General features: G+C 35.3%; 1 protein-coding gene across 1 annotated transcript; it reads right to left on the bottom strand.

Moving 5' to 3' along the window:
- Positions 1 to 206: 206 nt before the first annotated feature.
- On the bottom strand, positions 207 to 7338 carry SLITRK6 (SLIT and NTRK like family member 6). Its single transcript, XM_065634568.1, has 2 exons — positions 6929 to 7338; positions 207 to 3605 (listed from the first exon to the last, which is right to left on the bottom strand). The coding sequence occupies exon 2, from the start codon at positions 3588 to 3590 to the stop codon at positions 1071 to 1073; it is 2520 nt and encodes an 839-aa protein (XP_065490640.1). The 5' UTR covers positions 3591 to 3605; positions 6929 to 7338; the 3' UTR covers positions 207 to 1070.
- Between the last annotated feature and the right edge of the window lie 10474 nt (positions 7339 to 17812).

Here is a 17812-nt window from a genome sequence, read left to right as displayed (position 1 = left end):
TTATTTTCTTCTAATTTCAGAAAATATAACATATCTTTGTACAAACAGCTAAATAGTATTATTCTTCCTCATGTGTGTATATTGTTGCAGTTATTCTGTCTGGGAGTTGCTTTTGGGTGGGTGGGAAAGGACCTGTATTTGCACTTGGAAGTTCCTAGCCACAGCAAACTCATTTCCTCCAAGAATATTTAAAGCCAGAACAGAAATTACTTATATATATATATATATATATGAATCAAACTTACTAAACACAGTAACATATTTACAGCTGATACTCAGTAGCTTTTCAAATTGCCCAGGATTATGAGTTGAAACACCAGTGATGCACAATATTTTATAGCAGCAGCTCAGTAAGATTGTCCAAACTTAGGTAAAGCTATCAGATAAAGTAGCAAAAGGCTTGCTTTTTTCTTCATTGAAGATGTTGGGTAAACATAGTTACATATTTTTCCTTCCACATACTAATACAGAATGCACATGATGACGTTCTTAGTAAGATACTTAAATATTTTCAGGCTCTGGGTGCACATACATTTTTTTTTTTTTTTTAACTGACATTTAGTATGATGACATTTCAACTCCTTTCTTATTTATTATATGGGTATGTTGGGTGTAGTTGTAGGCAATGGTCACGTATGCAGTGCATATACTAACCTAAGCAATACACTCTAACATTATAACCACAAACACAGGTGCTTTTTTTGAAAAAAATAATCTGATTAAACTGAGGGGAAAAAAGAAAGAGTAAAGGTAAAAATATTTTTCTATAGGTTGGGTACAGAATAGAGAGTGTCATACACACCTTTTTAAAATGTTGAGGAATATTGCAATAAGCAATCTTCCTCCCACAGTTCGATCACACACATTTTCATGTTTACTTGGGGTGATACATATTGCCTGCACAAAACCCAATGGCTTCCCACAGTGATCCCTGAGGTTTTTTTTGCTAGGACTACTGCTGTGCTTAAGTTCTGACTGTTGACATGTTATTATAAGGCACTTTTATTTACAACAGTTCCAACTTAAAACAGAGTTACAGGAATTCAGCCTCAGCTCAACATACTATGACTTCATGTTTGCTGCTCCAGGACTTCCAAGTAGTCGGGTTCAGCATGTAAATTAGCTTTGAGTTCAAAATACTCATTTTTAGTTTGTTCTAAAAAAACCTTTCTTGGCCTGGAGTACATGAGTGTCTCCATTAGCTTCAGCTCCTCATGTGTTCCAGGATAATGAACTTCCACATCAGGTTGGAGCTGGACAATATTTTTTCTTAGGTATTCCGTGATCCCTAGTTGCTGCAGTTCTCTCTCTTTTTCAAGAATGTTTCTGTACAAGCAGCTGGCATCCTGAAAAGACAGAAATTCAGTAGATTGATTTGTAGCCTTATATTTGACATTTGGACCTGTAAGAGGTGAACTGTTCTCTCTTTCCAGGAGACTTCGGCGGAGGTGTTTGGAATCAGCTTCCTTCTCACTTCCCTCCTCCGGCTGCTCAGTGTGCTTAGGGCTGAAGGATGGGCTGCGATAGACCTGAACCATGGGAGTAACCATATGTTGCTCATAGAGAGTTGCAGCTGGGCGCTCTGTGGTGTGGTGTGTTGTCTTATGCCCATACATGCTGTACTGAAGGTGAACTGGGCTACTATCCCTCATTTGTTCATCTGCTTGTTTCTTTTTACATCTTCGTCGCCGATGAAGAACAAGAACAACTATTCCTGCTGCACAAAATACAATAGTTATGAACACAATTAGAAGTCCTAATATTAGAACAGAAAGTGGGACGGCATCTGTAAGAGACCGCAGGATGGAGTCTGCAGTGTTGGTAGTAGTAGGAGAAGTTGTCACTACTACAAAACTGGCATGAGTTGGTAGGGCAGGGCTGTTTATTAAACCTGGACACAAGACTTCACTGTTCAGGGATTTCAGTTCTTTTTTTGCTAGGTGTCCTGGAGATTTACAAAAAATATCACCCATCATTGTATTCTTACTCAGTTTTTGTATCCATTTCTGCAACCCAACTGAATCACAGGTACAGTCCCAGGGGTTATCTTCAAGTTCAATTTGTACCAGCATGTCCAGTTCGTCCAAGACATTGCTCACAGGCAAATGAGCAAATTGGTTTGTTTTCAGATTTAATCTGGCAAGTGGAACACCTGAAAAGATATGGGCTGGCAAAGTCTGCAGAAGGTTGTTATTTAAGTAGAGGACTTTAAGTTTTGGCATTGCATTAAATGTCCCTGGCAAAACTTCTTTGATGGCATTATATTCAAGGTACAAGTATTCAAGGTGCTGAAGGCCAAGAAAAAGACTCTGACTTAGCTTTGTAAGATGATTGCCATTGAGATATAATTTCTGCAGTCTAGTCAGATTCATAAAGGATCCTTCCTCAAGGATTTCAATGCGATTGTTTCCCAGGTGAAGCATTTCCAGGCTGTCATAGTCCACAAGATCTGATTTCAGTAATGTCTGAATAATGTTCCCAGCTAGAATAAGCTTTTTAGGATTTGGAGGAGGGGGTCCTAAATCGGACAAGCTTTCGATATTTCGCTCCTGGCAGTGCATGAGAACTCCTGAGAGCATATGGCTGGTGCAGTGACAGGGGATGGGACAATAGATTCCTGGAAACTGAGTAGTAGGCTTTGAAGTATGAAGCACTAAACTTGGTTCTTTAGTAGGAGCTTTCAGGATAGGAAACACCCTAGTTGATAGGTGACTATCACTGATAGAGGTGGTTACAACCAAGGGCAGTGACCCTGAAGGATCTTCAAGTTCATTGACAGGATGAGTGGGACAAAGTGTTTCTTTTTTCAACCGGCTTAAGATGCTGCCTTTGATAACTGGAGGACTATTGCATACAATATCACCTATTATTGACTGAGGAGGCATGTTTTCTAGCCATATCTTCAGCTGCAACAAATCACAGTTACAGACCCATTTGTTGTCTTCCAACTGAAGGTCTAGTATTCTACCAATGTGTTCCAAAAAGCCAACATAGGGCAGTGTCTGTAACTGGTTTCCCCGAAGATCTAAATGGGTCAATGGCACAAAACGAAATACATTTGGAGGAAGATACTCAATCGCATTATCATTCAAAATAAGCACTTTAAGCCTGTTGAGCTTGCTAAAGGCACTTGCTTCAATCACTGTGATGAAATTGTTGTCTGCTTGAAGAAACTCTAAATTTTCCAATCCATTAAATGTATCTTCTTTAAGTGTTTCTAAAGAATTGTGATTTATATGAAGTTGCTTAAGAAGGCCGAGACCATTGAAAGCCCCAGGCTCAATATCTGCAATATTATTAAAACCCAGATGTAGAGAGATAGCATTAACAAGGCCAGAGAAATCATTCATGTGTAAGGTAGTCAGGCCATTGTTCAAGAGATTAAGATGGAAAGGCCGTGATGGTGGGACATTTATTTCTGATACCATCTTGATGCCTCTTTCTTCACAGTTTATAATCATGGTATCATCCTTTTCTTCACAGGAACACAAACTCTGACAAGATCCTCTGACTGAAGAAAAAGAAGGCTGTGACTGGAAAGAATCAGATGCAACCACAACTGAGTATAGAATAACAATCCAGAGCTTCATCTTGCCCAGCAGATTCTACATAAAAGATAAAAAAAAAAAAAAAAAAAAAAAAAGAAAATAATAGAGTCATGATTTCACGGGGTTGGCGTTGTGGGTTTTCAAGGTTTTGTTTGTTGGTTTGGTTTGGGTTTGGGTTTTTGTTTGTTTTTGTTTTTTTTTTTTTTTCTGGGCCAGAGGGAGCAATAACCATTCCTAGTACTTGTCATTCTGCTGCCTCACTTTTCAAGCAATATTGTATCGTACTAAACAGTTGAATGATTTTCTAAGTAGAGAAGAATATATTTAGTTTAATGTTTTAATCAATAAACACAGTCATAAGGGGAATGCTTCAGTACTTTCATGCTGATACACCAAAGTAGGAGACGATCAGGAACGTGTTGTCTTTACTTATATGTCATAGAGAATGTTTTGCCAGAGGACAGCAGTAATGAGTTACTGCCCTGAGCAGCTTATATCAAGGCTAATATAATATTTTGGATTGCTGCCTTGTGTCACCACATAGCACTGCAAATTTTAAGAGTACCTTGGTAAGTTCAGCTTAATGTTGTCCAGCTGCTGAAGAGAAGAAATAAGATTTGGTTTGATGTAACAATGTGTTGTGAGCAAAAGCGCATTCCGTCAGGATATAGGGAATCTCTACTTTGGTTCTGCATTATGTATGTAAATTAAAAAGCAATTCCTCTGCAATCCTTGTACTCCCAAAATTAAAAGGAAGTAGAAAAAAATCATTCTTTTTTACTTACATTTCAATGCATATGTTATAGGTTGTGGACATACAGTGAAAGTGGGAACACAGCACATAGCAGTGTAATATGTTTGCATATAATATACACATAAAATAATCATGTGCAATATTAAAATAAAAATGAAGAGAGAACTGACAATGCAGTATATGTCAGAAGAAATAGGTAGTAAAGGTGCAAAGGTGCTTTTTAAAAATTAATTATTAGACTCCTTCCAATTATTAGAATCATTAATTACTGCAAAAAATTCTGAAATGAAAATGGAACTAACTGTACTTTACTAGTTAAAAGTGATCACCAGTATCCTCCATATGTTATGTAACCAAAATTATCATCTGTCAGGCTGATCTTGAACTTTGCAATACCTGATAAATGCACCATTACAGTACCATTATGAAGTCACAAGCAGAATTTACATCTTGAAGTCAAGCATTTATCTTTGGTTCGCATTAATTTATGCTACACTCCATTTGAAGATTCTCTTTCTCTTTCTGTCAAGGCTGTCTAATTAGCAAGAACAATGGTAATTCTCGATATATGAGATGGAGTGGAATCACTGCTTATAATCTTAATTTCCACATTTCCTAAAAAACCAAAAACAAACAAACAACTTAAAATGGAATTGATGATTTAAAAGTCTTTTTGGGGGGTGCACTATTGATTCTAGGACTGAACTAAGCAGGTTTCTCAAGTAATCCATCTACTAAAGGTCACTTGATATTTCAGAGTAAGCTATTGAAATATGGAGTACAGAGTGTCACTACACAATTAACCATCTCAGCTGTTAATTTCTGAAAGATTAGAACCTTTTACAAGTATCTATTCAACTACATGCATGAACATTCTTACAGTATGGCTATATGATTTGACATCTCATCAATACATATTTTAATTATCAGTTACCTTTGTGACTAAGACCATCATTTCTCAAAGCTTCCTTTAAAATGGATTGCAAAGATTTACACACAGAGGCACTTAAGTGCTGCGGTATGAGTACTACATACACACACACAGAAAAGCAACAGCAGCAAATGTGTACACAGTGAATTATGTTTTTCTCCATTAGTAGTTCCTGGTAAGTGGGAGTAGCTGTCTGAGTTTAGAAGTAGTAAGTGCAATTCACAGTGTGAGAAAAAGTGTCCCTAAAAATATGAACTTTTATCTTTGTTTCAGTAGAACAAATAATTTTGTTGTTTCATATAACACTCCTTGAACTCCAGTTGTTTATGTTTAACATATTTTTATTTGTTTGTTTTCCCAAGAAGTGTTAGACAGAAGACAACATGTCAAGATGCAATTTTGAAGTATCCAGAATAACTCTAGGATATTATGCTAGATATTTACTCTTACTTTACCTGAATCAATATCCTTTTCAGTGACCCAAGGTAAAAAATGCAGGCTCTTAACACAGATGCCAGCTTCAAACCTTCAGCATGACTCCTTAGACTTTATTTCTGTACACTTTTTCTCTGTAGGAATTCCAGCTACAATCTGCATCAAATTCAAACTGCACTTATAAAGTCCCTGAGCAAAATTAACTAAAAAAAAAAAAAAATCCAAAAAGCATGTTGCATTCTGGACCATATTGAAAAATTAGGTTATAAAAATGAAAGCCCTCCTCTCAGAGATGAAAGTAACAACATTTGTAACCAATTGGAAACCATTCCCATTTTAATCATCAGCACACTTCTGTGGACAGCACTGCCAGAACTCTCATACACATACACACACAAAAAAATTAATAGGAGAATTGTATTATTTTTCCTTTTCTTTTTTTTTTTTTTGTCTGAACACTCAGGAATATGTAATGAATCTCTCAGTGAGATACTATTGTAAAATAAAAACTGCTTTCAAGTAAGAGATTATCAGCATTTGACTGAAAGAATTCACAAGAAAATAAAATTTAATTTAAAAGACTTGACAAATCTGACCTTTTTCTGTTTCATGTGGTGAGGTTTTTCAGCAAATTCTACATCGTAACTTAAGTTTGTCGGTTTTATCTGCTTTCATGTAAGTCGTTACTAACCGAATACTGTAACTAAGCTTTTTGCAGTAGGAATTCTAAAACTAAAAATGTCACAAAGGCAACATTAAATACTTTCAGAAGTAGACACTTTATAGCAAAGACATCACATACTTGACAAGTAATACTCAGTGTGTTTTTAAAACACTGAAATAGCTTGTTTCATGTTACAGTTTTGTTTGGTTGGTTGTTTAATTCAGTTATTTAAAAAAGTACATATTGAAGACTTTCAAAGCCTCAGACTGAGAACTGGTAATTTCTAAAAGCCTTTGGGATTGTTTATTAAACTCTGAAGGGAATCGCAGTCGGATGGTTCTTTCACTTCAAGAAATAAAACAAACACTCATTCCTCTCCCCTCAAGGGATCTGAAATCAGCATTTCCTTAATACACACATTCTACACAGTTGGCAGTTTGAATAAATGCACCTGGCAGACTGTTTGAAATACAGTGTAAACTGCCATCATTTAACATAAAAGTTATACAAAGTCATGCAGAAAAATAAATTCAACTGATACTGAGAAATTAACTTCTCATATGCTAAGCTAATTAACTAACTGGAATCTTTCTTACCTGTATAGAAGTTACACTCCCTGAAACGCTCAGTAACGCACTGTTGGAACAGCTGTTTCAATGCGATGTAATTTTTCCCTGTGAAAAATGCACACTTCCTTCTGAGTTTCACTTTGCTGCAAGCTCTAGTAATGCTACAGCTCCATAAAGTTAAAATCCTTGTTCAGAAGACAAAGTACAAAGCGTTCAATTGAAAAAATCTTCCAGGCAGCATGCATATTAGACCATCCTGTAAGCTGTTGTCCTTTTTCCTCAATTAAAATTCACAGCATACTTCACAGCTATGCTGAGTTTTCTGCATATAGTTAACTGTTTGCAAGCATTTGGAAGCCGTAAACAAACAAGATGCTCAGCAGAGCTTGACTTGATCACTTGGTTTGTCAGATTTTTAGATCCAAGCTGCTTCTGTGTTCTCTCTGCTCTTTCTAGTCTTTCTTGTTAGCTCAGTTTGTTATTAGTCAGACTGCCAGGGGCTGGGAGGTAGGCGTAAATAAAGAGACTTCTTGGCTTTTGACTCAGCCTTTAAGCCCTTCCCCACTAGAGAGCTTTAATCTGCCAGTGTCATTTAATACAAGATACAGCTCCACCTTGAGACAGATCAGCTCCTCCTCCTGCTGCAATTTCTCTCATTTTTTCCCTCATCTAAGTGAACCTCAGAAAGTAAAATTCAGCTAAATATCCTCTAGATTGCTTAAGATCCGTTAATGGCTGATTTTGCAAAACAGTAAACATCTACTGCAGCTCTTGCAGTTTGCTCTCTTGAGCAGATCTTGTATTTAGTTTATATTTACAAATGCTTGCTTTAGAAACTGAAAGCATTCCAGCCCAAATACACTCTTCAAACTGCATCACAAGGGAAACCTTGTCCTCTGGAAAATACATTTGTCACAATGAAGTGCAGGATTATTCACATATATAAATGAGACAGTACAGCTCTCAGTCCAGTCCACTCACTGTAACCGGGCTAGGGCTGAGTATGTACAGTTGTACATACTTTATCTCTGAAAAAAATAACAAATTGTGTAATATTAGTTCCTATGCTTGCACAATGATTGCCTGCAGTCCTTTTAAAAACTGCCCATCTTGTTCTGTATGAAGAAAACTGGGTTGATGGTAATTGTCTGGTTTACAGATGTTAGCATAGTGTGTTGGTATCTATCCATGTGAGATTGTATTGCATTTGCATGAAACATTGCTTTGATAAAAAATGGTCTGGTTTGGCGGGGGAGCAGGGGTATTCTTAAAGGCCTGTATCATGCTTAAGGTATTATTTTCTTTGTGCTTATAAACAAGTAACTAGCAGATACAGTTAGGCTGCTGGAAAATATTTATTCCATGAAAGAAAGATTTTCCTCATCCCTTCTGCTCTTCATGGCATGGTTTTATATGCTGCAAATCCCACTTCCTTGTTCATTCCACTGCCACAGAGCCGCAAAACCTTTTGATAACCAAAACCAGCTCTGGTGCTTCAGTATATTTACCCTGTAGAGAAAACAATTTTGTTATTATTGTGTCTTGGATTAGTTTACAGTTTGTTTACAACAGCCTCTATACCAGTCAAATTCCAGTAACTTCTTTCGTGCTGATAGCTCTCCAGGTGGCCTCATGTGCCTTTAAGGAAGTATTGTGACGTATGTTCCATGTGATGAAGGCTATCAGGATCTCATTCTATATATTTATATATAGAGAGAGACATACAGACATATATTTAGATATATAGGCACATGTATATATGCCTTGTCTTATCAGGATGAGCTATGTAGCACTTAATTTTCCACAGAAAAAGTATGTAATTTCACAAAATAACAATAACAAAAAATCCTAAGAAACAGCACAATTTGATTTCCATTCATTTCAACACATGACTAATTGGATTACATTTTGCTGCTTTTAATGAACCTTGCCACTCTGTCTTGACTTGCAGGTATGTTACTGTTAAGGCTCAAAGATTCTCAGCTATCTGCATTCAGCCAAATAAATCATGATATTATTTATACATTTTGAATTTATGAATTGTAGGTCAGAGTCTCTAATTTTTACTGAACATTTTACAGGTGTTCACACCACTTGTGGTTGATTGTTTGAGATGGAGAATATCTGTATATATAGACATTCATAACAGAAATTAAAACAACATTGTTCTTTGCTTTTCAGTAAACATCTACAAGAGTAAAACCTAATCACAAAAATATTGCCAGAAATAAACTACTAAAATAAGAAAGCATTTCCTAACCATACACAATTAAAAAACATTGAGAATGGTTATGACTCTCTCTCTAGAAATGGTACATTTACCAGGTTCATAAAAATTTGGCTAATTATTGTTTTTCTACTACAAATTTATGGATCATTAAGCAGCTTATTATAACTAATGTGATTCTGCAAGTGCATCTGCATGGACAGTGTTGAACTGACATGGAGTTTGCATACTACACTTTAAACATTCATTTTTATCAATTGCTCTAACAATTTTAAAATTTGTGAAGCTGTATAAATAAAATCTAAAACTGTCAGGCTTACTTACTTCCAAAAGGTCTTAAATTTTTATATAATTCCTCTTTACCTCTTCACAAAATACAGCATCTCTGTAAATCAGAAATGGGATCATACCCCTCTAATTATACCTATATTGATATATTGTGCAGAATTCTCCTCCAGCTAGTGAATTTTCTTTCTTATCAATATATACATGTAGAAATAGAAGTTCTAATGCTGTTAAACATGTTAGCCTTGTATAAAATCCTTAAAATAGGATGTTCTAATATTGTGTATTGTGTTTTATTAAATTCTATGTTATATGGTAAGCTGTGGCGTTTTCTTTAACTGTATATATTGTAGAAGAAACACCTGAGCCTAAATGTAAATGTAAATGTAAATTTTGGTATGACCAGAAAATGCCCAGGAAGTATCTTCTGGAGTCTGTTGTTTTCTTTTTGGCAATACATTCCCTCCATTCAGGAAAATGTGAAGACTACAGGGACACTTATAAGAAACATGGAAAACTTTCTTACACCCTTTCGTTCAGAACTTACTAGTACCACTTTTAGATTACTTTGACTAATGTTTTCCATATAAAAGTTATTACATTCAAATGTGGAAATTAAGCTTATGATTTACAGCTTAGTCTTCAAAATATGGATTTTCATTGTACCGTACTTATTTATTTGTAAATTCAGTGTTAAAAAATAACAGGAGGAATGAGGATCTGGATTTGCTACTTCAGGGAAAGGTAAAGCTTCCCTCCTCCTTCATTCACAAGTCATTGGCACTTCTCAATATGCACATGAGGAGCCATTGATTCCACACAAGATATATGAGCCTAATAATAAGTCCTGCCCTGCCTGCAAGAAGGTCTTTGAAGTCTCTGTATGTACTAGTCAGATAGCTTAAGATACTTAAAGGAAGTATTTTTCTGGAAGAGCTAAGTAGCATCTGAATATTCATACCTGAGAGAGCAGGATGAGAGAGTCTGTTGAAACTCATATACATGGTATACATGAAAATTCCATATGGGGAGAGATTCACCAAGGCTAAATGTTAAATAAGTAGGATCAGAGAAAGTAGCACATGCACATATACACACAGAAAACAAAATAAACAAAACCCCCATAATACAATGTAACTACAATCATGGATGTTACAAGCGTCCATTTCGAAGCCAATGCAGAGCCTTTCTTTCCCATGACAAATGGAATCAGGAAAGGTTTTCTTGAACTGTAAGTTTCACAACAGTCAAGTGAACAGGAAAGAAATAATTAAGATTGACATTAGGAAAGCGAGAATTTTATTTTGCAGTCATTCATTTCTTTAATTCAGCTACAGAACACTTATTTCCCTCACAGAACAGTTTCACCTTTTTTATGCATTGGCATAGGCCTTACTTAAAACATTTTTCTGCTCAGAACACACTGTGTGGCTTTTCGCAATTGCAAATATGCAAACAAAGGTCAGGATTCCCCTCTAAAAGTGGTATTCAAGCCTAGTACTGACTATTGTTTAAGTATAATAATAGGGGGAAGAGGGGTTGTGGTCAGTTAACCGCACATAGTTTCTGCCATTTCTTTCTCCTCCAGAGAAAGACTCCTCACACTCTTCTCCTGCTCCAGCATGGGGTCCCACCCACAAGAGGCAGTCCTCCATTAATGTCTCCAATGTGTGTCCTTCCCACAGCCTATGGCTCTTCCCAAATAACTCCAGCATGGATCTTCCACAAGGTCACAGGTCCTGCCAGGAGCCTGCTCCAGTGCAGGCTTCCCATGAGGTCACATCCTTCTTTGGGCACATCCACCTGTTCTGGTGTGGGGTCCTCCACGGGCTGCATGTGGATATCTGCTCCATCATGGAACTCCATGGGCTGCAGAGGGACAACTTGCCTCGCCATGGTCTTCACCACGGGCTGCAGAGGGATCTCTGCCCTGACACCTGGAGCACCTCTGCCTCCTTCTTCACTGACCTTGGTGTTTGCAGAGTTGTTTTTCTCACATATTCTCACTCTTTTCTCTGGCAGCAGCTGCATGAGGTTTTTTGTTTGGTCGGTTGTTTTTTTGTTTGTTTTCCCCTTCTTAAATATATTAATCCCTGCACTCAAATTCTCATTCTTTTGAGCAGCTACCTCCTGAGTAGCTTCGCATTCCGCCATGTAACCATACTCCGTGTTTCTACTCACGCTATTATCACAGAGCAAACAGAGTCAATCAAAGAAATTAAATCTATCAGATTTAGAACACACTTCAGCCTTTCTGTCAAAGTGGGAAGAACATACAAACCCAGATCTGCCAATTATTTATTTTTTGGCTTCTGTTCTCAAATAGTCACTTATTTTTAAAAAGCAGCTTTTAAAAATATGAGTGTCATGCTAGTCACTATAGAAATAAGCAAATTAAGTAGAAGAAAAATGCAATGGACAGAGCAAACAGTATAAAATTTCCCAAATTAAAAGACTATTATTTTAAAAGTTTCCGGGGGATTTCTGTCTATTGAAGAAAGATCATAGCTATATCTAAGTCCATTTTTGCAGAAGTAATGTTATATTTCTGCTTTAAAAAGTATGCCTCAGATGCATAATAGGTGTTGAAAATCATTGAAAGTTGGTTTTTAGCCAGTTCAGCATGCTATATCAATAACTTAACTCGTAATCCCAATGGCATAACCTTGGCTCTAACATCAGAGTCATTAGGCTAAGTTCTGTTTTATTTCCAAAATAGGAATGGGCTTATATAACTTTCTATAGTTTTATTTTTTATTCAGGCATATGTGGACTCCTGCTTTGTTTTTATGGAGTCAGATAGTGCAGATCAAAGGAACCTTTGAGTTCACCTTTGAGGTGAAAGTAAGAATTTTTGTTCATATATAATAGACTGCATCTTATCTTGAAATGTCCTTTGTGTTTCAGATCTTGTGAATCTGCGTTTCTTACGTGGACTAGGAAGAACGTTAGTACAGCAAAATCAGACATTTTCCCTCTGTAAAAGGGAAGACAATCCTCTTCAGGATGAAGAAAGAAAAATTCAATTCAATGTCCTCAGGGGTGAGGAATAAGGACAGGAGTGAGAATATTTCCAGTAAAGAAAAAAAGCAAAAAGTAGGTCAGGAAGAGTGAACTTTCTGTTCTCTCTGTTGTTGAAGGAGATGAGGATAGGGTAAAGTAGTGACTTTATTGAGAGAGTCCGTCTCACCAGCTGTGGTCGCATTCTTGCATACCCTTACGTTTCCTCAGTGACACTGGCAGGTACAGTAGGCAGGAATACAAACATTAATTCTTCTTCCAAAAATCTATTCCCCTACATGCCACTTGTTATGTACTTTGCTTATGTATAAAGTCTTTTATGAATACTTAATCTCTGCAATTAAATGTCCCTCATTGTCACATGAAATTTAATAGGTAAAGCAGCTTTGTTTAGAACCCATAGTAATGGCAGCTTTTGAATTATTTTTCTGACTTTGTTTTCCCTAAATCTTTATCTGACTTCAAGATCTAACTACAACTGATCACCTACTGGCAACTGAGCAAAGCCATATGGATTTTACTGAGTAACAGACCATGAGCAGGTGTGAGCTTCACTCTAGGACAGCTACTGAGTCAGTAGTAGGGGCTGCTATTCTGCATGACATCAGGGGTGGATTTTTTCATCAAAATCACCTACAGCATGGTAGTCACCATCTCGGTCCAACTAATAACAAAGAATGTGGACAGTGAATTAATACTAAGTGTTGTGCAATATGCACTGTAATCTGTCTGAATAAATAGAAATTATTTCTCCCCCTCTGTTTTCAGGTTGTAGTTGTTTTTTTGAAAGAATACGATAGACTCTCAGAAAGAACTGTATTTTTCAGTTTAGAGTGCCTTTATTGCATATCATCCATCTGAATTAGAAAATTAAATATCTAGCTTTAGTACTGAAAATAGTTTTCCTTTTTGGAGGTCTTTTGTGTAAAGGATGACCATATGCTTGCCAAAACTGAACTTATTTTTCATTGATATTTTAAATCTTTCAGAAATCTACCATGTGCATAACTGACATGTGCATGATACATGTAACAAACAAGTCGCAGCAAACATTCAGATGTGGACAAAGTCTGCAGCTGCAGTCTAAAACTAGCTGTTTTATCAGAAAACTTCCTTATCAGAGATACATTACTTTAAAGAGCCACAATATCCTCCTTCTTCTCATAGACAATATTGTCAATCTCACAACTTTGCATAAGAAGTAGTCTCAGTTCAGAACACAAAATATAACATCCTCTTGACAACTCTGACATTTGACCAACTCAGTCACTATCACTAACTAAGCTTATCAGTTTTTCTCAGTTGAATTTGCATGTGGTTTGAATTCATACCTACTGAGAATACCTCTTAATTTGCCATTGCATTCAGGTGGTAATATTGCAGAAAGATCTTTAGTCTGTTTCTTCCAAAATTTCCCTGTTTTGTGGTTAATGAATATTACAGTATTAAAAGTATTCTTTCTCCTTAAAAAATGCAATCTATTTCATCCTGCCAGCCATATAAACATTAGGAAATTTATTTTACTTTTAACATCAAAATTGTTAGAGTCAGCTAAGAAATTAAAAAACATACCAAAAAAGTGATAATGATTTTGTTAGAACTGAAGTTGTCAGTCTATCATCACTTGAATAGATCAGTTCACAAAATACTTTTTGATGGTGCAATGATTGAAATTAGGGTCATCATACCATGGAACAGGTTTCCCAGAGAGAATGTATGGTCTCCACCTTTACAGATATGCAAAGCCAAACTGAACATGTTCCTGGGTGAACAGCTGTAGCTGACCCTAAGCCAGGGGAGGTGGACTAGATGATTTAAGCAGAACCCTTCCAACTTCAATAATTCCATGAAATGCTTTGAGTGGGGTTGAGAATTTTAAGGCACATCACTTTAAAATAATCCTCAGAACTGGTTTATTATATCTCATAACATAAAAATTAGCGTGTAATTTATCTTATACAAGGTCATGTACTGTCATATGGTTTCTCTGCCATGGAGAGACATGGAAATAATACTTCCATTATCTGAAAATGTAGCATATATCTTTAAAATGCCATGTTACTGTGATATAGTTCATAATAAACAAGACATGTGATGTTAACTTAAAGAAATCCCAAAAAATTAAGAAGATCATTTAATGCCAACTATGATAACTAAATGTTTGGTTTAGAAGTATTAAAGTTTTCAGTCCTACAAACCCCTAGACTCATCTTTGATTCATTCCTAGTATTTATGGATGGTTTGGGGTACTATAGACAGTGATATTTTCACAATTAAAAGCAATGACCTAATCTAGTTTTGAAAGATATCATTTTAAGAAAAAATGTATGCTGTGAATGCTACTTTACTTCATATTTCTTGTTCTGTTCTACAAAACAGATAATCAAAGATGCTAGTGTATTAGTTTATGCACTTTAAAAAAAACCTGTGACATATAGTATATCATTTTGGAAATACACCTTATTATTAAAGCTGTTCTAAAGAAAAGATTTCTCATATTGATGGCTGTCAGTTTAGAAGTACTGGACACTTTCAGTGAACTGGCTAGTAAAATATGGATCAAATAATAAATTCATACAGAACCTAACTTGAACGTAGCAGGTCTTCTGCCTAAAATTGATCAAATTAATTCAATTGTCAATTTAATTATCATTCTAAAATACTGAAGCAAAAATATATTGCTTAGTTTGTCTAAACTACAAAACATGCAAGCATCGAAGATGAAAGGACTGATGCCAGTACACTGATTACCCAAGTATCAATCATCTTTCATAGCCATTCAGTATGAACACATAAATTCCTTAAGTAATCACTTATCTTAAGCTCAAACAGATATGCTTTCCTTAAAATGTATTATGCTTGCCTAATAAAACACCATAATTAGAATCAATCTATTATCTCGATGGATGCCATTAGGAAAAAATACAGTGTGTTTTTCCATCTGCAATTCTACCATATTTTGTTTTCGAGCTTCTACATTAACTTTTTCTGTCTTTCAGTTTCAGTTGACATTTTTTTCTTTTGACACTGTCAGCATTATGCTATTTTTTTTTAATTTTCTCTAAATATGAATTGCATTTCATACCTGATGTTTAACTCCATATCTTTTATATTTTAATTGTGGAATTAACTGTTCAAGAGCTTAAATGTTAATGCATTCATTTATTATTTATATAGGTAGTTAATAAATTATGTTAAGTAACCATAAATATCTGAATTTGAACCTTAAGCAGCAGAACAAAATAATACAGTGTGGGTAATTAAAAATGTAATCTATATATGGATTACTTTATACATAGGTATCTACATATGTTCGTAAGTATGAGTATTTTAGCTCTGTGTTTTCTTGTCAAATTGTGCCACTTTTTCCCAGATGATGTTAATTAAGATTCAACTACTGAAAGCTCAATAAGGCTGACACTGAAGTAAACAAGGAAAACACCCTAAAGATTTTGCTAACCCTATAGAGCTATTGGAAATTTATACATTTACTGGGACTTTTTGAATAGCTAGTATTAATAAAGAAGTAATTGACCAATGTTGTTAGCTAATCCTCTACCACTAAATGTGCTCACTTCTTTCCTAGTTCTAACTTGCAATTTTAATTTCATTTTCGTCTTCAGTTCTGTAAAACTTGACCTCCCAAGACAGAAAAAAACCCCATGAAACACTGATACTCGATGTCTTGAATGGTATTAAGAGATATTTAGAGTATATAAGACTTGTTTTCTTCATCCAGTGTAATGCATATGTACTGATTACCCTGCATTATAAAGACAACATATGGAGGAGCAGTTTTTAAGTACAAATCAGTGAGATACAAATGTAAATTCTGCAAAAATCTGCTTGTTCATTGGTGAAGAAACCACTGATTAATCTGTACAAGACTGCTGGTAGATCCTTAGCATGAAGCTGATGGATCTAAAATACAGTATGGCTGACTTGAGAATCAAGTGGTGGTACAGAGTGAAGATTTCTTGTGACAGTCACCATGATTTAATATTAGAGACTACTGCTTTACCAAGTAAAGAATGAGGGGCTGATAAGACCTACAGTAATATTGTTTTCTTATTTCCCATTTTATATGAAAAAGTTGTTATAATTAATTTTGCATCATATTTTACACACCACTGTAGCAAATAAAATCACTTGCCCTTCCTAATCTGTAATTCCATTGTAACTGAATAAAAATTTACAACAGGAAAACGATTCAACAGGAGAAGAAAATAAATCTTAATAAGAACTTTAACAACTTTTTGAACTGTGGTACTAGTTATATGTCCTCTCATTTAATACACATATACTTTGATAATACACAATCATATTATTATGACTCATTTACAAATGTTTGTCTTCAGGGCTGGAAGGACGGGAATTCAACAGATATATTTTTCATTCTCTATTCATCCTGAAAATTTAGAGAGTATATTTGAAAACCTTACAGTGCCCTTATCTTCTTTGAACTAAGTATTTTTCAAATCAGAAACTTTCATAATCTTTCTTGTGCAAAATACTGTACACAGATTCAACTGAGGACTGAACTTACAGTGAAGAAAGATGAGATTGCTTTAGATTTATAGTTCTACAACACCCTCTCCTGGCAGCATGCCTGAACTAAAATATCATCAATAGACAGTTTTTAAAATTTTACAAGTCTTTTTGTATTGTTTTTAAAATATGAACATTGCTTTTACAAGTTCAAACGATATGCATAACTTAATGAAGAAAAAGAAAATCAAAATCTCCTTTGTTTTTTCTTGTGACAACTGTAATCCATTTGTCATGGAAGCACCCCAAAAATCAATGTAGGGAGGTGATAAGCTCCAAACAGACTTAATTCTAACCAGAATTGTTTAGCAGAGAATGAACTAGAAATTATGTTTATCCAAAGTCATTCAGCACTCCGACAACATTATATAAACCACAGATTCGAATACCTGTTGGGACTTCAAATAGATTTAATTTCATACTTCCAATATATGAATAATTAGTATAATATGACTAATCACTGGTTGTGGAAAGTCCACAAATGCAGATAAAGGATCATTATGTACTTTTGAATACCTATGACCTCTTCAACCATTGAGATGTTGTGAAATGTTGATAAATGACAGGGGTACTATTGCAACCGTATAAATTATAAAACATGATTTGGCTGTGGAAATATAAAGTCAAGAGTTGTAACCTTTCAAATGCATTGTGTTTACCCCTCAGTAAGAAAGATGTATTGAAATACAAATCTCTCTTCATTACTTCTTATCACAGATTTATTCTTTTCTAAACTGTTTCTATTCCATTATATTATAAATGTCCACATTTCAGAGAGGTTTCTCCAGTTATTAACCTTTGTCGAGCTGTTAGCTCATAACAAATAAATG

Source organism: Caloenas nicobarica, chromosome 1 (genome assembly GCF_036013445.1).
Source record: "Caloenas nicobarica isolate bCalNic1 chromosome 1, bCalNic1.hap1, whole genome shotgun sequence".
Taxonomy (NCBI): domain Eukaryota; kingdom Metazoa; phylum Chordata; class Aves; order Columbiformes; family Columbidae; genus Caloenas; species Caloenas nicobarica.
Note: the sequence above shows the minus strand (reverse complement) of the source record. Positions and strands in the feature narration are given on the sequence as shown.